Below are 22,131 nucleotides of genomic sequence, written 5' to 3' on the forward strand. Positions count from 1 at the left end.
GTGGCGGAAGCGCCATCAGGGCTCGAAGGGCCAGAGACCCCGCCCTGACAGCTCATTACCATAAAGTTGATCTGACTTCAACTCTCCTTGATGCTCTCACCGTCCAAGACGCACTGCTCTCGCTGGAGCTCGCCGCCGGCTCACATTGAAAATGAATGACTTCCGGCCACTTTGACACTCTCGCCGTCGGCGGTGTGAACGCACAGTTAGCCCAATCAGAGAGCGTGCTGCTCAGCGACAAACTCAGACTCCTCGCTCATATTCAGAGTTTAGGGATTACTGTAAATATGCAAAAGAGCATGCTGGTACTGAGCCAGAACATCTCCTTTTTAGGAGTGGAACTGAACTCAATCAATATGTGAGCGCGTCTGTCAGAGGAGCGCTCACAAAAACTGATCAGCTCTCTCGCAGTCTTCAAACTAGGGCGTTCTTCCCGCCTAAATTGCTTTCATAGGGCGCTCGGCCAGATGGCTGCTGCCTTGACAGTGTGCAATCTAGGGCTCCTACATATGCGACCTCTTCAGCTCTGGCTAAAGAGCCGGGTGCCACAGAACGCATGACGCATGGGCACCTTGCGCATCAAAGTGACGCACAACTGTTTGCATATGCTGACCCCTTGGCGCAATATGACTTTGTATCGCTGGGGTGTTCGTATTGGCCAAGTGATCAGGAGAAAGAATGTTACAACAGATGCATTGAGCACAGGCTGGGGAGCGGAGAAACGGAGAAGTCATGGCACATAAACTGTCTGGAGCTCCGTGCTGTACACCTAGCGCTCGAGTGCTTTATCCCAGACATTCTTCACCATCACGTTCTCATCAGGACGGACAGCATGACAGTGGTAGCGGTTATAAATCACCAAGGAGGTGTGAACTCGCGACCAATGCTGCGGCTGGCGAGAGACCTCCTTCTGTGGGCAGATCGACACCTCCTCTCCATCCGGGCAGTACATGTCTCTGGACGCCTGAACTACGGCGTGGACTTACTGTCGAGGGGCGGAGTAATCCACAGGGAGTGGAGATTACACCCTCTGACAGTCAAAATTATTTGGTGTGTATTCGGCAGGTTGGAGGTGGATCTCTTCGCATCAGCGGAGAACACTCACTGCCTGCTGTTTTATTCACTGACACACTCTCCCCTGGGAGTGGATGCACTAGCTCACAGCTGGCCGAAAGTACGCAAGTATGCCTTTCCTCCAGTGAAACATTTGCCTCGAGTGCTTTGCAAAATCAGAGAGGAAAAGGAATATATTCTGTTAGTGGCACCGAAATGGCCCAATCAGCTGTGGTTCCCAGAACTGGTGGAGATGCTGGTAGCACCCCGTGGACTATCCCACTGAAGAGAGACCTCCTCTCTGAAGCACAAGGAACGATATGGAACCCAAATCCGGAGTCATGGAGCCTTCATGGCTGGCCACTCGACGGAGCTTGCCAGTAACAGATGCACTTCCTCAGCGCGTGTTGAACACTATCTCTGAGGCTAGGGCTCCTTCCACGAGGCGTCTTTACACACATAAATGGAGAGTTTTTTCAAGTTGGTGCGTATGGGGCTCAATACCAATAATTCTTGCCTTCCTCCAAGAGAGATTTGATAGTGGTCGTATGCCATCCACATTGAAAGTGTATGTGGCCGCTATAACAGCCTTTCACGCGCACGTCGAAAATCGCCCAATCGGCAGAAATGACCTGATCATACCATTTTTAAAAAGGAGCAAGAAGACTGAACCCTCCTCGCCCTTCTACTCTACCCACTTGGGACTTGGCGCTTGTGCTTGACGCTCTCACGGGACCCCCATTCGAGCCCATACAATCAGCGAGCTTGTGGGCGATCTCTCTCAAGACAGCGCTGCTGCTCGTGCTGGCCTCTGTTATGCGAGTTGGAGACCTGCAGGCGCTTTCAATTGACGACTCGTGTATTGAATTTGGGCCAGGTGATTGCAGACTCACCTTGAAGCCTAGAAAAGGATATGTGCCTAAAGTGCTTTCGACTCCATTTAAAGCGGAGGTCACTATCTGCTTTCCGCCCCGAAACACCGACCGGGATGGAGCTGCTTAATACACTCCTGCTGTGCCCTGTACGTGTGGTGCGTACTTATATCGAGCGCTCTAGACAGTTCAGACTCTCGGAGCAGCTATTTGTATGTTTTGGTGGATGCACAAAAGGACTACCTGTGTCCAAGCAAAGGCCGTCACACTTGATTGTCGACGCAATTGCTTTGGCTTACAGCTCTAAGGGTGCGGAATATCCGATAGGGGTTCAGGCCCACTCAACCCACGGACTCGCGTCATCCTGGGCCTGGGCAAATGGCATGTCTATTCAGGACATTTGTACAGCAGCAGGCTGGTTGTCACCCAGCACTTTCGCGAGGTTTTATAACCTAGATGTGTCGTCGTTTGCCTCGCATGTGCTGTCAGTGCGAGCAGCGCACGCGCCTACTCAGCCTCAGCTATGATCTGAGATGTGTATCAGTGGTTTCGACTAGGTCGTATACACCCTGTATTGATGCACCACCAATTCAATGCTGTCCCTAACAGTTTATCACAATGTTTTGATATAGTTCACCACGTCTTTTAGGACTTGTTTACCATCATACTCTGCTTATTGAGCACCGCTACGGCCGTGCATCATAACACATGATTTCATTGAAATTAAACAATTTCAACTAATCTATATGCAAAAGCGCTAAAGCCGCCACCATTTCACATTCTCTGTTTCACCGGAGTTAACTTCACCCCTGGTGTGACGTGGCATCGTGTAGTTGCCACCCCTGAGTTTTACATGGTTTCGACTAGGTCCTGTAGACTTGAGCTGTGTTTACTCTCATTACGGCTCCGAATGTGAAACTTGACATACTTAGTCGAGCCAGGCTAAATCGCTTTGACACGGCTGGATTTTATACTGTACGTTCCCAAAGCAAAGTAGAGTGACCGAATTGAAGGGGAACGCTCTCGGTTACTCACATAACCTCGGTTCCCCGAAATGAGGGAACGAGACATCACTCTTATTGCTGTGTCACCGAACTCAGGATCTTAGAATGCCAAGTTGTTTTAGTCAAAGATTTTAAATGAATGAAGTACAAGCACTGCCTTACATAGAGTGGGATTCCCACTCATATTTCGCGCGCTTGAACGCCATTGGCCAGTTTCACTGGTGTGATTCAATAAGGCTTTAGTATACTATAGTATTCGAGGAGAAGGTATTTCCCATAGCAATGTCTCGTTACCTTTAACTGAAAATTGAGTGTTTACAATTGTCCTGCACTACCGACACACTATTTTCCTATTTCATACTGTAAAGCTACTTTGACACAATCTGTATTGTTAAAAGCACTATACAAATAAAGGTGATTTCACTTGAGTTAATTTGGTAAATGTGATATCATAATTTAAAAGAAAAAAAAAAATCGCAAATTTGTCACAAATTTATGGAAATTACCACCACAAAATAAGTTATTTTGATCGCAAAAATCACACAAAAACAAATCGTGAAATCCTGGAGGGACTGATAAGTAGACTGAAATTGGTGGCATGAAATTGGCTGCGCTAGGACCGCGCGGCTCCGGGAGAGGAAGGTGCGCACTCAGGCTGGAGCTGAATGTGAGTGTGACAGGATGGCAGAGGAAAAGCGCCAGAGTCCTGGAATTAAGATCGGGACCGTTATTCAAAATCAGATTGTGACTGACTCCACACGGACCCCGGAGCGCACCGGAGCCGCAGCGCGTCATGTTTGCTGATGCGCGACTGGGACTTTTTGTCAAATCAAATAGCATTTTTCTGTGAAATACTCCTGGAAAAAGCATGGAAAACAGCTGCTTTGAAGAATCGTAATTGCGGTGCGCTCAAAAGCACAGGAGTAACAAATTCACTTTCCTTATGAAAGGCGACAAAGTGACATTTCTGCGCGTCGCTCGTTTGCGCTCGTCACATGCGTAAAGTTTTTTAAAGTGCTCCTTCGCTTTTATTTGGGACATGGAGGAAAGAAAATGCATGATGGAAATAAGACATGATGGATATATTTTACTGCATCGGTGACAGGAGACCTGTCATGTTTTAACAGAAGAGAGAGAGAGTGTTGCAGACTAACGTGGTGATCTATCCGTTCATCCTTGGAAAGGAGTAACTGTGTTTCTCAGCATTGATACTTCAAGTTTTTATCAGCCAGAAAAGCTTGTGCCCTGATGTCATGGGCTGACCTGGGACGGCACAGTTGATAGTGTGGGGGGACAATGTCGGGACCCTGCGCCCGCATCCCGTTTTGGGTTCGTGTGTTTCTCCTGCTGCTGCTTCACAGAGTCTCAGCAGGCTGTCCGGAGCTCCTTTCCAGCGGCTGCAGCTGCGCAGATGACCGCGGTAAAGCTCACACTGCGCCCGGGGCGCGGAGGAAAGTGAGCTGCGTTGGGAAGGAGCTGACTGAAACGCCCGAAGTCAGTCTGCTTCCCAACAAGACCGTCTCTCTGTGAGTATTTTATTCATTTACTCTCTTTAGCAATGTTACAGCCTACGTATTACACGAAAACAACAAATTGGCAACTCGACTAATGAGATTACCAAGTCAATATAATTACATTAAGATCATGTTTGTGTTACATTTGTGACCCAAATCTTCATGCATGGTTTGTGCAGTAAATTATACCTGAGTTTGTAGTGGGATCTGGGATGTGTTGTTGTTTGAATATAAACTTATAACCAAAATTCTCCAAAACACAAGTTTCAAGTAATTGATTTTGAACAAATCTTTGAAGATGCAGGACTTTAGCGAATGAGACAGTGATATGGCCTTGATTAGGCAGTGTATGTCTAGCATCTACCATAAAATCAGCAATTGTGACAGCAACGGTGGGCATGAAGATGTAAACTGGCATTACTGACAAAGACAAAGTTCTGACCCTTTATGGTGACTACAAGATCTTAATAGACAGCAGCTTTGAGCAGCTGTCAAAATGTAACTCTATATGGGGAGTCCAGGGGGAACTGTAACAGTTTTTCTCTTTGCAACTCATTAATTAATTAAAATATATGTCCATATTGTGATATAAGCAACATTTACAGTAAAATTTATATTCTTAAAATAAGAAAGACTTTTATTCAGACATTTAGATTAGTATTCATTGGTTGGGGACAGGTGTAGCCCTTATTAAAATTTTATATATTCTAAAAACAAATGATTAAGCAACTGTACTGACAAATAAGAGCACATCTCAGTGCAACAGAGTTGCTGTAATGCATTGCACTGATTCTTTTAAATGTTAATAATATTTGTTTAAAGTGCAACTGATTATTTGATGAAATAATTACATTTTTCAGTTCATTCATACAGTGTGCATTTCATACGTAGTTTTACAGTTGGCCAACCTCACAGCCGTAATACAATATTTTATGGTAACTACTGTACCAAGAACAGAGCATCTGTTTTTATGCACTGTTACAAATTTTGACCAGCATCAGAAATAAAAAAATGGCTTTGAATATCTCGAAATACGATCACACACTACTTAGACACATTGTTTACATACTGTATTACCAGCTCCTTTACATGTATTTTCCTTCAGCAAAAGATGAGAAATGAGGTGAAAAATATGATCAGACTGAAGCACTGAAGAGGAGCTTGTTGCAGAACTCAGTGCTGACGTATTGTCAAATCCCTGTCATTTTACACATACCTTTCATCCAAAAGCAAAGGAGATGTGCTTCTTGTACGCATCCTTCCCACCCCATACACACACACACACACACACACACCCTCAAGCCTTCAGCTGACTTGCCCATGCTAAAAAAGAATAAAAAGAAGCCCCCCCATATCTGTGCACTTTAATGGCCGTCCGTCTCCTTCCTTTCCCAGTGCTGTAATATCCCAGTCTGTTCATAATGGACCATATTCGTGTTGTCTGTGCAGGAAGGAAGCTAAACCCACTCCAAAGTGTGGCTGTATCTAGTTATGACCTATTGTGTTATTACCTGTTAATCTTGATGACTATTATAGTACTTGAGAGCAGGTCTGTGGGTCTTTGGGCGCCCGTACGAAATACTTGTCGGACAAAGTATGCACTTAATCCCGGTGTGAGACAAGGGAGATCAGTCTAGAGCTATGTGTATTTGTTTTGGTGAGGAGAGCGCTATTTTTCGTCTGTTTCTTGACATGGACGCTCGTGCAGCCGTCCAACGTCCTTGGTAGTATCCGGCTGAAAATTGGTGTGGAAAAGCAAGAATTAAACACTTGCCGTCTCAGAACTCCTGCCTTCCCGTGATGCCCTTCTGCTCCCCTTCCCAGCAGGAGCAGAATTCGCCTGCACATGGCTGTCGTAAAAACATAAACATTAAAAGCACTCGAAACGCCGCGACCAAGCCCATGAGAGGAGTATGCAGCCCGAGGATTGGTTCCCTCGGAGGAGGAGGCCCAGGGTAGCCAGGACTCCATTTAAAGAGGCTAGTGGTTCTGCTTAATAACCGCTCACATCTGCACAACACATTGCCTCTGTGAAACTAGAGGAAATGGACTGAAAAAAAGATAGGAAGGGGGCAAAAGTAGGCTGGGTGGCAGACGACGGAGGCGGTTGGAGACAAGCTCACATGAGCCTTTGCACCTCTTAGCATCGTTTATTTGTTTTCCAAACATGTGGAAAGCACACTGTGTGGCACTTTTATGAGGCTTTGTGTGTTAGAAGTAGAGTATTCATAGTCTCCTGCCCCCCGAAGGGAAAATGAGTAACGGTTAATGAAAATGCTGTGCTCAGCACTAGTTTAGTTGGGTGTTTTTCAGGGTAGTCGATCCGACTGTTTCTCAGGATTGTCTTTTGCCTTTCTAGCTGCAGAATGTTGTGTTAATGCTGTTGTTTTCGCGGACATTCCTTTGGATTGTCCAGACAGCATCCCAGGTGCACTCCGGGATACATCATCTGTCTCTTTCCCACTCTTATCTCCTGCTGCTCTCTAACTCACCAGGACAAATTGTGAAATGCTGGTATAAAATAGTTCTAGTAGAGGTGATCGGTGCCAAAGCCACTATGAGGAAATTCAGTTCACGCGCGTGGTGGCCATCTTGGCAACTTTATCTGCTGGAATGGGAATAGCTCCTAAACTGCTTGTAAAGATTTCATATTTCAAGTCAAAGATAAATCTGACAGTAATGGTGCCATAAATTGAGCAAATCCCACAAAAAATTATTGCAATTTCTAAACTGATTGTTCTATTTCTACTCTGTCATGAACAATTTGCCTTTTGAGGACCCAGAGGCAGTTTTTTTGGCTGATCTGTTAATGGGTATTTCATTCAGTGCCTAATAGGCTGCATTTACACTGGAGTTCTACATGCTCAATTCTGATTTGTTGACTATATCAGATTTTTGGAGGACCAGCTTACATTGTCACTACATACGTCACGACTTACTTATTGTCTTTTAATTGTGACCCATATTTTGTATCTGCAGTTACTCTTTACACTTGGTGAAACAACTCAAGGTAAATGTAATGACCCGGAAAAGCGTACACCTGAGTTAAGGTAATTCACCATCGTCGCTTTTCGCTTTTCAGTGACTTCCATTGACAGGGAGTATCTGAACTGTCCACTTACATGGCAGAAGCAAATGTTTGTATCCAATTCATATCAGATTTATTTCCTCACATGATTGATGCCTGAAACCGATCTGAGAACAATGGAATCTGTGTGTTTTTTTCCTGCTCACATGTTCGTGGGTCAAATCTGATCCCGTGCCACATGGGGAAAAAACTAAATGGATTTGGGTCACTTGAACTTAATGTAAATGCGGCCATAGAGTGCTGAAAGGATGATGTATTTTTTGTAGGCCAAAACCTGGAAAAAGGCAGTTGCTAACAAGTGGCTAAATTGGACTACAGAGGTTGTCAGAGACATTAAACATCATTAACCCGAAAAGGTAAACCCATCTACTCACGCGCCATGTTGGGTAAAATTTACTTTTAAAAGTAATGCATTACAATATTGCATAACTCCATAAAAACTTAACTAATTGCGTTACTTAGTTACTTTTTATGGAAAGCAATGCATTATGTTACTTTTGCATTACTTTTTGTCACCTGGGCTGGGCTTCCTTATTTTTAATAACAGAAAACCCAAAAGTTCTAAATTTGGCAACAGGCCCTTTCTCACCAAGAGTGGAATTAATAAGCCTCACGCTAAAGGAAGTGCTTCTGCACCTCACTCCCAATTTCTCTCAACATGAGGACAGGAGAGGTTTCAGTGAATAAATAGGAAAACAAAGTACCTTGCTTTGAAATAACGTGTTACTTCACTAGTTACTTGAAAAAAGTCATCTGATTACATAATTCACGTTATTCGTAATGCATTACCCCAACACTGCTCACTAGTCCACTTTAATGGCATCAATGTGTTTATAATTATACAAACCATTCTTACTCAAACTCTCAGGAAAATGTTTTTTAAATATAAATCGTAAGAGTTGTTGGATCAAAGCTTAATGGTGGTGATGTTGAAGTCATGTGACCATGGTGTAATTCCTTTGTAGGCTTCTTTTATCATTTTACTTCTGGTGCTTGTGTTAAGGGTTCAAAATTCATCAAAGTTTTGTTATGTTTTTAAGACTGTCATGATGAACAAAACATGTAAAAGAGTCACACATTTTTGTTGGTCACAGAGCTTATTTTCTGCAATAATCCAAAAGATAAAAGCTATTGGGTTTTTGTTGAGGGAATCAGGGTATACCAACAAAAAAATGTAATCACTGCAGCACCCTATTAGAAATACTGCACAGTCATTTCATGATATACTGTATGTCATTTGAACAATGCCAATCAGGACGGACTTGATTAAATGGTTTGCCCGACTTGTTTGCAACACCAGCATATTAAGTATTATGATTTATCTCATTCTTTTACCTAAGAGTTGTTTGCGTCTTTCACCTTATACAGTCTCTGTCATTACTGTGCAGACAAAGAAGGGGAATTATGGGTAGTGCAATCAGTGTTTTGGTAGTGAAGTCACACAACAGAATATTCAGTATCGTATATCATATTATCATATGCATTTTTTTTACAGAGTAATGTGACACTGATAAACTCATTGTTACAATCATTTTAGCTCTAACCATAAATAAGTGGTCATGTGTTCTGTGATCTGACCAACTCTAGCTAAACAGACAGGCCTTAAGAGGTCAGAATGTGATTTCTGAGGTCAGTCATTTTGGTAAAGGTTATCTTTTGGACCAGCTGTAGGCCTGCGACACAACATCTGGCATTCCTCAGCTGATTAGGTTAGATAAGCAGATGGCATCCCTTAATCTTATTGGTGGAGATGGAAAATATGGGGAGTGACCTCAGTAATTACCCAAAATCATATTCTCCTTCCTTATTGTTCATCTATTGAACGTAGCCTGAATGAGTCAGTGAATAGTGGCGGTGCAGATTACACACTTAAGTCCAAATCCTGCTTTAGCAATATACACTATCGTTTAAATGTTTGGGATCAGTAATAATTTTAATGTGTTTTAAAGAAGTGTTTTAAGCTCATCCAGGCTGCATTTATTTGATAAAAAAATACTTTAAAAGCTGTAATATTGTGAAATATTATTGCAAGTTTTTTATTTAAGTATATTTTAAACTGTAATTTATTCCTGCGATCCAAAGCTGAATTTTCGTCAGCCAGTACTTCAGTCTTCAGTGTTACTTTTATTCAGCATGGATATGTTAAATTGATAAAAATTGATAATAATGACTTTAATTGTTTCAAAAGATTACTATTTTGAATAAATGCTGCTCATTTTAACGTTTTATTCATCAAAGAATCCTGAAAAACGTATCACAGATTCCAAAAAAATATTGAGCAGCACAACTGCTTCCAAAATCGATTATAAATGAGCATATTAATTGTGAAGTGACATTCATATTAGAATGATTTCTGAAGGATCACGTGACACTAAAGAGCAGCTGATGAAAACTCAGCTTTGCCACCGCAATATTACTATTTTTACTGTATTTTTGCTTAAATAAAAGCAGGTTGGATGAGTATAAGATACTTGTTTAAAAAAAAAACATAAAAAATCTTACTGATACTTTTGAATGTAAGTATATTTCTTTTTGTTTCTACTTATCTTCTGATTTCTTTGTTATTTTTTTTTGGTCTTTTTGCCATTTTATTGTCAGTCCGTATTAGAGTGAGCATAACAAATGCAAATAAGAAGACGCAAGTGGTATTAGGATACAATATGAGCTGGATTGAAACTTAGCGCCGCACAGCTCAATGTGTCGGAACACGTGTGCTAACCGCTAGGCCACAGCTCCGACTGATTCTTCTGTTTCTTTACTCTCCACACTTCGCCTCTGGCCTTCTTTCAAATATATTCAAAACTGTAAATCACCCGAAGTGCTCTGTTAGGAGCAGGAGAGATGCGGTTTGTTCGGCGAGAGCATTTCATTGGCTGCTTCTAGTTGTTTGTCAGGCAGCTCGGCAGAGGATTTGTGGCTAGAGTTTGTAAACTAGAGTTTAACTGCTTTGACCTCTGCGGGTAACTGATCGCTCTTTGTGCGTGTGCGCGTTTGTGTTGTTTGATGCTGTTCCACACGTCAGCCTTCTCCAGGTTTCCATTGCATCCCAAATTACTCATAAATCCTCTCTATATTAGCGCATACCGTTGGAATATACAAGTAATTTGGTGCTACTTTGTGGTATAAAGCCCAATATATTTACCATAAATGGCCATTTTTCCACTTTCTCCTCCTCTCTACGTAAACGCACCCTCTCTTTCCTCTCGCTCTCTTTCTCCACCCCTCTATCATGAGTTCATCCATACACAGTGAGTCTGAACCTAAATATTTAGCTGTCCTGGTAGGAAACTGCCATGCCTAAACTCTTTCCAGATGTGGGGGAGAGCAGTGCGCTGTTTAGAGCTAATTATGTGCGGCTGCACAGTGACTGAGTTGATAGAGGGGGAGGGAGACCGAGAGAGAGAGAGGAGGTAAAGAAGTGGAAAGTGTGAAATAGAGGTAGAGATCAAGGAAAGGACAGAAGATGAGAGAATGAGATGGAGTCGAGGGGGTGAAGGAGAGTAATTTTAGTTGAATGTTTGTTTATCTGTTGAGCAGGAATGAGATGGGAAAGAGTGAGAGAGTGTAATGAGAGTCTAGACAGTCTGAGTATTGCTTCATGAGAGTGCATAAGTATTTATCAGAATATATAAATGTGTACGTGTGTGTTTATATACAGTATACACTAAAAACAATCGTAATTATTCCCAACTTTTTGGTAATGTTCTTGAAAGATGCCCACCAAGGCTGCTTTTATTTGATCAGAAATACAGTAAAAACAGTAATATTGTGAAATATTATTACAATTGTAAATAACAGTTTTCTATTGTATGTATTTTAAAATGCAATTTATTGCTGTAATGGCAATGCTGAATTTTGACTACAGTCTTCAGTGTCACGTGATGCTTCAGGAATCATTCTTATGAATTATTATTGGTGCTCAGTAATTAATAATGTTTCTTATCATCAGTAGTCTTTGTTGCTTCATATTTTTTTTGTGGAAACCATGTTTTGTCAGGATTCTTTGAATAGAAAGTTAAAAACATCATTAATTTATATTAGTCACATTAGTATATTATATTATTATATAGTCTATATATTAGTTTATTAGTAACAAACTTTTGTAACATTATAAATGTCTTTACTGATCAATGTAATGCATGCTTGCTTAAAGGGGTCATCGGATGTAAAATTCACTTTACAGGTTGTTTGAACGTAAATGTGTGTTGGAAGTGTGTGTACACATCCATCCTGTAATGATAAAAATCCACCCAATGTTTTTTTTTTTAAATCCCTATTTTAAAATCCCCTTTCTCAAATCAGGCTGTTCTGAGATTCCTGTCAGAATGACGTAGTTCTGTACAGGCCACTCCCACAATAGTTGATTGACAAGGCCATCTTACCTTAGACCCGCCCTGAGTGAGCTGTCCGCCATTGTGTCGACTCCGGTGCAGGGGAAAACAAGAACATCTCCGATTGAGCGATTGAGGTGTTTTGTTGTTGGATATAATAATGAATATAGCAGTCGTCATTTACTCCCGACATCTGAGCCGCTGAAAATGCAGAGGATTAACGTTACTTTCATTTTGAAGGGAACGCGCTGATCCCCGATCTGCCTAAATGCGTCTATGTTCGCTCGAATCATTCGTGATCCAGCCTCACCTACAGAAGAAGTGAGTATTACGGTTTTTATGAATCTTTGCAAATTGCCTTTCCTAATAACTTGTTAGTTAGCTAGTTTCGTTGGCTAAAGTAAACAATACTGCTCGCCACGGAAGAGAGGGGCAGGGTCAGCAGAGCTCATTAGCATTTAAAGCAACATGGACTAGAATGGCTTACTGAAAACAGAGCTGAATTTGACAGGGTAAAAAAGGTGTTTTTTTACACTAGCATTGAGAAATTCTTACCAAAGTATGTTATAGACTTTTCATTAAGACCCTAAAGAATCATGGAAAATGGACATCCGATGACCCCTTTAAAGTATTATTTTTTCATTGTAAAATAAATCTTACTTACATTTTAAATGGTTGTGTATCATACTTTCCACAAAAATATTAGGCAACACAAAGTTTTTTAACATTGATAACAATAAGAAATTATTCTTGGGCAGCAAATCATCATATTAGAATAATATATTTTTCAGGTTAAATAACAAACCATCTTTGTAGATTAAAAAATGTTCTTGATGTGACATTATAGGTTCTTGAGATTCTGCAACATGAAATCAAAATTGATTTTAGTTTTTGTTCAAAATGTAATAATTTCTACTTTCTCTGAAACATATTTCCTATTCCTCTGATGTCACACAGGCAGTACAGGCTTATGGATAAAAATAACTGACCACACTTTAGTTTGGAGACCAATTCTCACTATTAACTACAATTATAAACCTTAATAAACTTCTACTTAATAGTTAGTAAGGCAGTTTAGATATGTGGACCTAGGGATCTAAAATATGGTCATGCAGAATAATAAACTAAAGTGTTACCAATTAACCAATAGTCTCAGCCTCATCACTCCCACACACTGTCTACACCATGTATGCATATTGCACACTAACCTGAAAGTACTTTCGCTTTTTATCAGCTGCACGTCCTCTCACATCTATAATGGACGATCAAGTGAAGTACCTCACTGAAAAGATAACATACTGTATGCAGGTAAATATAAAAGGGACATAGCAGCCATTTAGCCTTGTATTCGGACCACCCAAATTGCTGGTGGACACTAAAAAGTGGAGAGACGTACTCCAATGGCATGTGTAACTTAGTACTTACCATGTAAATAATCTGTGCTTATTTGTTTTAGAAGGGTTAAAATTATGATATCTCAGACTAATTTCTTATGTTTCATTTAAATTGTTGTGCCATTATCTGACTTTTTGGAAAAAAATAAATAAATTGCCAACAGAGCCTTTTAGGCTTATAACAGACTAATAAAACCACAATTGACTTTTCTAATGCTAATTGTGGTATTGGGGGAGGGGCATCCTCATTCTAGGGTGCATTTGATTGGACACATTTGAGTACATGCCCCTGCGAACAAGATGAGTCATGAATATTTTTTATCTGTTTTCCGTAATGAAAAGGCTTGTAAATTTTAAACATTTACTACTAAAAGATTTTTTTTGTAGTAGTAGTAGTACACTAGCATGTAAAATACCTCAATGCTAATGCTTCTTTAATTTTTTTTCGGCCCTTATTATTAATAATATTAATAATAATTAATAACTTATTAAAAAGTGTTTTAATAAGTTATTAAAAGTTCAGTTTTAATAAGTTATTATTAATTATTACTTATTATTAATAAGTAATATCAATAATATAAGTGTTTATTCCACAGACCAGTTTTGGATCAATGATCAAGGCCATCTTTTTTCAGAAACAATGGGCGTAAGTGATATTGACACAGTGGTGTTTTGTTGGTGGTTCGGTGCGCTCATTTCTTTAAATTTAGCTGACACTAATCTCTCCCACATGGCCAAAGAACACACTGTGTTGTTCTCTATCTTTAACCGTAAAACTGTGCTAAAGTTTTGACAGTTACGCGCCATATACGAATTCTTGACTCCGTGTTGATCCACTGACTCAACAGTCGTAAAATCAATGTTTGTTCAGTGTTGTATCAGCATTCTCTCGCTCAGATTTGAAGCACTTGTGTGCTTGTGTGTTTTTAATGCCTGTAAGAATGTGGGTGTGAGCTGAATCGGCTGTTGTATGTGTGTGTGAGTGTTTATAAAGCTGTTTTGGGATGCCAACGATTCCAGCTTCATTGGTGACCTTGATCCGAAGCCCCCCTCAGACAGCTGCAGCGAGTATGTGTGCATCTGTCCGTCTGTGTCTATTTTTCCAGTACTGACATGATGAACTTTGGAAAAATTAAACTTTATTGTGTTGTGCAATCATAACTCAGCATCTGTATGGATGTATGCGCGTGGTTCTCCTTCAGGTCAGAGTGTGACGAGAGGGGAGTGTGTTTTGAGAAACCTTCCTGACAGACATCCGGGGAATTGTGTGGAGGGGCGTCCTCGAAACGCCGGCATTCCAGGAGGGTTTATTTTTGTGGGAAACGGCAACGAGAGTAGAGGAGGGGAAGGGAGGGAAAGACTGCACGTGTTCTGAGAAGGGGCGGCGGTCCGCAATATATCAAAAAAGCAAACAAAGACCCAGACACTGGATACCGTGAGCCTAACCCATCACACCTGCCCCTGCCACACACGCATTGACCTCTGACCTCCATCCCCAACGTCTAGGTAGAAGTCGGTGCTCTTTCTGAGGAAGAACTTTCTCTATTGGATCATTAAGCAGTTATGTGTGCTGTGTTTATTTGTGTGACCGCTTCGGATGGGAATTTGTGGACGAAAAATCCCCCAGCAGTGTCGTGTTCGGCTGAGAGCGAGCGAGAGAGAGATGCTCCTCCCGGTGCACAGCAGGAATCTTTGTTTGGATAGTTTTTCCTTTCACTCTACTTGTCTTAACTGACTCCAAGAATGGTTGAACTCTCGCTCTCTCTATCTCCCTCTTCCTCCTTCCCTGTCCACAGACTCTCATTCTGATCTCATTTCTTTCTTTAGTCATCTGTGTATATCTCTGTCTTCAGCTGGCCCCTCTAATGGTGGCTTGTATCTCACGGATGTTTGTTCATGCTTTGGCGTCACGGTTTGGATTTTGATTCATCTCATTTGTTCACTGATTCATTCAGTGGCCCTTTCTGCAGGTGACATTGTTATTCCAGTCAAAGTGATAAATGTGCTATGTGCTATGTAACAGTGAATTATAGTTCAAATTACATTAAATGCAGTTAGCTAGCTGAACTAATTAAGAATACTTTTTGACCCACTTAAGTAGGACTTACAGTATATGTAATTTCAATTCTATTGCCTTCGAAATATGGGTAAAGTGTACTGCTGAATGTACTGACAAGCATGTATAGTAAACTTAAATATACTTTAATGCCATTTGTATTTGTATGTGTAACTTGTATGTATTTAAACATATTTTGAATCGCACATTTGTAACAAAGTTGCATTTTAGTGAATTTATAGTATATTAACTTTAAATGTATTATTAAATAACACACTACAGTTAAAATGATAATCATGTATATTACATGTGCTTTACTATGTCAGTAGGGCTGCATAATTAATCAAAATTAAATTGCATTCACAATTAGGCAAAAGCTGCGATTTTCATGCGGCATTTACTACTTGATCACAGAGCCGTACTTCACTGACAAGCTGCACATAACAGCTTTCATAATCGCAGACCAATTTCATAATCGTGCTAAACCAGACAGTTCATAGTTATTTTACCATTTTTTTTCAATTTAAAAAATTAACAATAGACACTGTCACAAAATTTGTAATGGTTTTACTGGTTATAATGGGACTTGGATTGGTTTTAATGGTATTTGGTCACCTTCTATTGGTGGCTTGTTAAAACCAATAAATCCTAATGGAATATGTCCCAAAACACACTACAGAAAACCATTTTTTAATGGTTTTAATGTTTAAAAGTTGATGGTTTGTAATGTTTGTAATGGTATTTGAGTGGAAGCCATTATAATTTTCTGTGATGGTTCTATTGTTTTGTTTTGTTTTCTCAGCAGGGTTAATTGTACTTTAAAGTAAAAATTTGACATTATTACATAGATCACTTTTTAAAATTGTTCTTAAGTGTGTTAAGAAAGTCAGTAAAGTGTACTTTCTTTAAGTTTAAGTTTTGCAAAATCACAAGTATTACGTATCACCAATGAGTGAAACAGAACAATTGAGAAAGTCAAGAGAATGGAAGATTAAATCCATAAAGTTTAAATTATTGCAGATTTGTATTGAGGAATGCATAATATTTGTACAGTTATCAGGAACTTCACTTAAGTCTTCATATAAGACTTCACAGTGGTTAGGATGAAACGTGTGGACAGAAAACAAGTGTCATCAGAATGTCCTGTTGCTTTTCTGGCTGTTGATAATTTATTTAATCATATTTAACCCAGAATATTCCTTTTAGCACACACATCTTTTCTCTTACATAGTTTATTCACTCCGATGCACAAAAACACACCACAGAGCAGCAATTGTTTGTTGTCCTCCACTTGACCAGTGACCTGTACATAATCACAAGCAAAAGTCCAGGTCCTTTGTGTTTACAATGAGCTCGTCCAGCATCCAAACCAATTTCATCTTGTTATCTGGGTCAAACCTTGAACACACACTAACACACAAACGCCACACAGACAGGTTCCCAAGAGTACAGCGCTTTTTCATCTGCGATATGACTGCGATGGTGGCCTAGCGTGGTTAAAATTGTTTAGAAATAATTGTGCATTCCAAAGACAGAGATTAACATTCACTATACAGTACAACTGAAGTAGCTAGTAGCATTTCTAATAGCTTTTCGGTCAACCAATCCACGCATTTTACTCTATTTACAAATGCACTCTGTCTTTTTATGGTTACTTACGGTGATATTTTGTACTCTGCCGTGGCCAGCATGGACTGGATTTATGCACATACGTATTTTTTGTTATAGTTAGTGTGTGTGTGTGTGTGTATGTGTGTTTGTGTGTCTAGAAGGGCGTTCATGGCCACAGTTCCCAAAAATAGTGCATCATCTTCTTCTCCATAATTAGAGAGTGTTTATAAAACCCAGATTTCAATTTTAGGCTGTGGAAAAGCCCAACATATGCACACACACACGCACGCACACACACACACACACACACACATACATACATGCACCCACTTGCTCTCTCTCTAACACACACACACACACACACACACACACGTGTCCCAAACACAGTCTGTAATTTTGAAGTAAGAAGCAGCTTGTGGACCGCTGGGTTTTCTGACCATCAAGGGTCACTCTTTAACACAAACTCACTCTCACAAACAGATATTTAACGTCTTCGTTCTGTCTGCAATTCCCAGAAGTATTGAAAGTGAAGACTGTTTTCCCTTCTTTGATTGTGAGATATTTGTGATATATCTTTATTGGAGTGGCAAATGAGAGGCAAAATTGGTCAATATTATTCATTTAATAATATATTTTGTGGCTATTAATTTAAAAAAAGTAAAAGTACTGTAATGCATTACTTGAAAAATAATCTGATTACATAATTTATTTTCAATTTGTTAGATAATCTTAGTTTTAGTATGATAATACCCCCTCTCTCTTTTTATATAACAAGATTGGATGCAAAATTCTCATAAATTCATGTTGTCATAATTACTTTATCATAACTTATTATATATGTTTGTATTTTTTAAATAATGTAATACATAAATACATTACTTTTGACTAAGCACAAATTGCTTTCACGACACAGAATACAAATGCACACAGTTTTGATTAAAGTTAATTTGTACTGTAATATTTTTTGTTGTTTGTGATTTTTTTATGTTGCATAATTAATATTTAGTAAAGCTGTTGCATTTTATATTGTGTCACCTATTATTTGTATGCCCCTGGCTGGATCTGATGTGCAGTTTGCATTGCAATGAGGACAGCAAAATGCTTTATGTGTCCATATCTGAGAAGGATTTCTGATCATCTTATAATTCTGCATAACTCAATCAGCAAACAGTTGCTGTACAATTACATGCATCCACTTAACAGCTGGCAGACTCAGAGATGGATGGGGTGGACTTGGCAAAATCTGTCTTTCTCTCTCTTTGTCTCTTTCTCTCTCTCTTCCTGCAGGCTGGCTGCACAAAGACATGCATTCACATCTCAAGATTTAAGCACTAAGTGCTCATTGTGCTCAAGGCTTTCGGACAAACTGTATGTGTGTATGTGTGAGTGTGTGTGTGAGACAAGGTTATTATCATACTAAAACTAAACCTAAGATGAAAACTAATGATTCAACAAAGTGAAATATTTAAGCCTGCCAATCAATTCAAATATTTATGTGCAATTATTGGGTTATGACACTCATAGCAAGAATACGGTATGTGAAAATGTAAAAGACAGACGTCGATTTGTGATCTTTACTTCATCTTTTGCTCTAAAGCAAAGATTATACATTCTTCAATACAAATCTGCAATAATTAAAACTTCATGGACTTCCATTCTTCAATCTTCCATTCTCATGCCCTTCTCTTTTGCTTTTGTTTTGCTTATGGGTGATATTTAATACTTAATTACAATAATTACAAATACAATAATTAAAGGCCCTGTTGCAATTATTTTTATGTACTGCCCCACAGATACAGTATCACTGAAATGAGTGCTGTGAGAAAACATGTCAAATTGCATTTAAATTGTCATAAATAAATTAAATGGCATTAAACATTTTTAATTGCTTGTGCTAAAATAATTATTTTCAAAGTCATTGGAATAGTAGATGATGATTCAGCATGTGATGCAATATTATGTTAATTCATAACCCATTTTGATTGTCTTTTGTGTACTTCTGACACAAATTATGATGCTCTTGCTGTAGCATTTCTGCCACAAAACAGTAATTAATAATTTATATGTGGTGTCAAGATTAAATATCAATCATAATGGTCACAGCATGTAATGTAAACAACAAAAATCTGAGGTCCGTCTTTACAGCTTAACCCTTTAGGCGCCAGGGTTTTTTGGAAAAAATGCTGGATTTTGACATCAAGATTTCAAAAGCTTGTGGCTTGAAAGGGCTTAAAGATAGAGATCTACTGTAAATTAAAAAAATGTTGGGCATGACCGAAAGTTTATGTGGGGTGTAAATATACTCATCTAATTTGCATATTATGACGTCATCAGGGGCGGCCCTCTTGAATTTCATAATATTTAGGAAATAGTAGATATTGAATTGATGTTTGATTTTTTTGTTTGTTTTTTTGTCTTTTTCTCCTCATTCCAAATGATCAGAAAAGAGGAAACCAACAATAAAACAGGAGAAAGTACTAAATTATTACTATATTACTATACTATATAGTAGTAAAACGCATGTGAACAGTAGCCTACTTTTTGATCAGTTCATCAGTAATATTCAGGAAATAATAGATATTGAATGGATGTTTGAACTTATTTGCATGTTGTTGTTGTTTTTTGTCTTTTTATCCTCATTCCAAATGATCAGGAAAAGAGGAAATCAACAGTAAAACAGGAGAAAGTAGTAAATTATTACTATATTACTGACTGTGCCATAGTAAAATACATGTGCCTATTTTTTGATCAGTTGACCAGCTATCTGTCCAATCAGGTATCTATGTGACAGTTTATAGTTCTTGAGAGTATGGTACCTCTCATTGTATGGCACAGCGCACAGACCGACCCCACACACCGCACCTGTACTGTCTGCCGGCGGCACTTTGAGCGCGCGCGATCAGAACAAACAATGCAATCTGGCCGATCATCAGAGAGAAACAGCTCTCCTATGGACACTAAGACCACGTCCACCCCTGCCACCCCCATCCCCGTTGGGCAAAGTGTTGAAATGATCACTTGTTTGTGCTTTGTGAACGATCGCGCCTTGCGCGCGGCACCATTGCGCAGAAAAGGTGTACCGGGAGAAGCGCGATCATTAGACGGCCGATCGTCATTTCCAAAAGGCAAATATTCCCCTTCAGAGTCAGAATCGGCCAATAACATTTGCAACACATCCTCACAGTACAACTTTTTATTAGCCGTTTGGCGATTTTCTCTCACAAATCTCACAATTTACTCAGTTGCTATGAACTGAATTGCTTCCGCATGAGTGACACGTTAGCTCACTTACGCTGCTATTTCCTCGAACAATTTTGGTCTAGAATCGAAGTACTACATGTCTGCCATCTAGTGGAAGGGAATACAAATGAGCCATTACACCAGATTAGGAACTACAGCCCATTTCATGAAGTATGACGTCTTGTCGCAATTTTGCGACTTTGGCGCTTAGAGGGTTAACTATAATAAAGGTAACTAAACTGAAAATACAAACTAAAACTAACTGCAAGTAAAAGTGCATTTCAAAATGTAGAAGTAAAAATTTGTGTAGGATTGAATTTTCACTCATAAATTTCTTGTAAATTTCACAAATGATTACAAAGAAGTGAAAGCAAAGCAAAATTAAATTAAACATGAAATTTTAAAGGTAAAAGACAGTATTTTCTTGTAAAACTTACTCTAATAATCTTGTTTTTAAAGTGTACATTAACTTTGTTGCATAACTGTAAAAGTGCATCTCAGCATGATGTAGGTTGTGTATCAAGATTTAGTGGATGTTTTTAGATACTTTTTTCCTAATTTGAGTATTATTGTAAATTGTTCACTGTTTACATTGAGTTGAGCATCTACACACTCATATGTACACACACACACACACACACACACACACACACACACACAGTCTCACGCTGACACACACTCTACTGGACTTTACAAACACGTTAGAATAAGAGTAAAAGACATGTGCGTGAATAAGCAGACACAAACACACCGAAAAAACACATTCATCTTAACAAATTTATATACACAAAGAGGCATGTATGCATGCAAGCGTCTACACACACACACACACACACACACACATACTCTCCTGGCTGCTCCTGCTGTTAAGGCTGTGTAATTGGGCTCTTAGGCTTCATTAGTGGCAAAGCTGAAGGGACCTCTCTCTCTCTCCCTCTCTCATATATGGATTTTCCCTGTTCTGGCAGGTATTCCTTTGTCTCTTTTCTCACCTCCTCTTGTTTTCTGAGAAGCTGTCTGAATTCTCCACCAAACATTTGAATCATTTTGATTTCGTAGAATTTCATGTCTCTGATAAATCCCATCATTTTATATTTCTCATGGTTGTTTTTTTCATAACCTTCGACTTCTCATTTATGTTTAATTTCTGTATCAATACGCAGGTGTTAAGGCCCATTCAAACCAAGAATGATATCTATGTTGGCGTCCATGCCAACACATGATAATTCTAAGTTCATTATAAGTGTATGCTGCAGTTATGTCGTCTACCGCTTTAAATGCTCAAGCTCTTTAAAGCTGGATGGATTCTGATTGGCTGTCAGTGATTTTATCATTCATCAGCTGAAAAAAAACTATTGTTTTGAAAATTATTCCAATGATTTAATTTGTGTGTGCTGTTATTGTTGCAGTTTTGGTGGAAACTACTGCTATTCTTTTAAATTTACAATGATTTTTAAAACTATATCTTTATTGTTATTGTTATCATTATCGTTCTTGTAGTGAATGGGCCTTTACACCAAAAATTACTTGTGTTTAAGTGTGTCATTTTTGCTCTACCAGTGTGACCAAATGGATTTGCAAAAACATTTATTCTAGCAACATCTAACTGATGAACAGATCATTATTTTGAGTTAATTAGGTAAACCGAGTTCATATAACAGTGTGACCATTTTGTTTACAGATTACTGTTATTATTATTAACTACAAACTAAAATATATATATATATATTTTTACTGAAATAAAGCTGAAATTAAAATATGAATAATATATGAAAAACTTAAGGGAAATTAGAAATGTTGCCCTGGCAACTAATTGAAATAATTAAATTTATTACTAAATTACTAAATAGAAATAAAATCTGAAATACAAAATAAATTAAACTTAAATAGTAAACTAAAAAACTGTCAAAAGCACAGATAAATAATAAATAGTAAACTAAAATTACAAAGAAAAATGAAAATATACAC

The 22,131-nt window shown here is 39.0% G+C and overlaps 1 protein-coding gene across 1 annotated transcript in view; it reads left to right on the top strand.

Moving 5' to 3' along the window:
• Positions 1–4,225: 4,225 nt before the first annotated feature.
• LOC306848763 (adhesion G protein-coupled receptor A2-like) overlaps positions 4,226–22,131 on the top strand; it is a gene marked incomplete at its 5' end in the record, with an annotated part of 101,311 nt that continues 83,405 nt past the window's right edge. The window contains one exon of the mRNA XM_079383508.1: positions 4,226–4,455. Coding sequence (XP_079239634.1) covers positions 4,226–4,455 — 230 coding nt within the window. The remainder of the gene's footprint in view (positions 4,456–22,131) is intronic.

Source organism: Barbus barbus, assembly GCF_936440315.1.
Source record: "Barbus barbus genome assembly, chromosome: 28".
Lineage (NCBI taxonomy): Eukaryota > Metazoa > Chordata > Actinopteri > Cypriniformes > Cyprinidae > Barbus > Barbus barbus.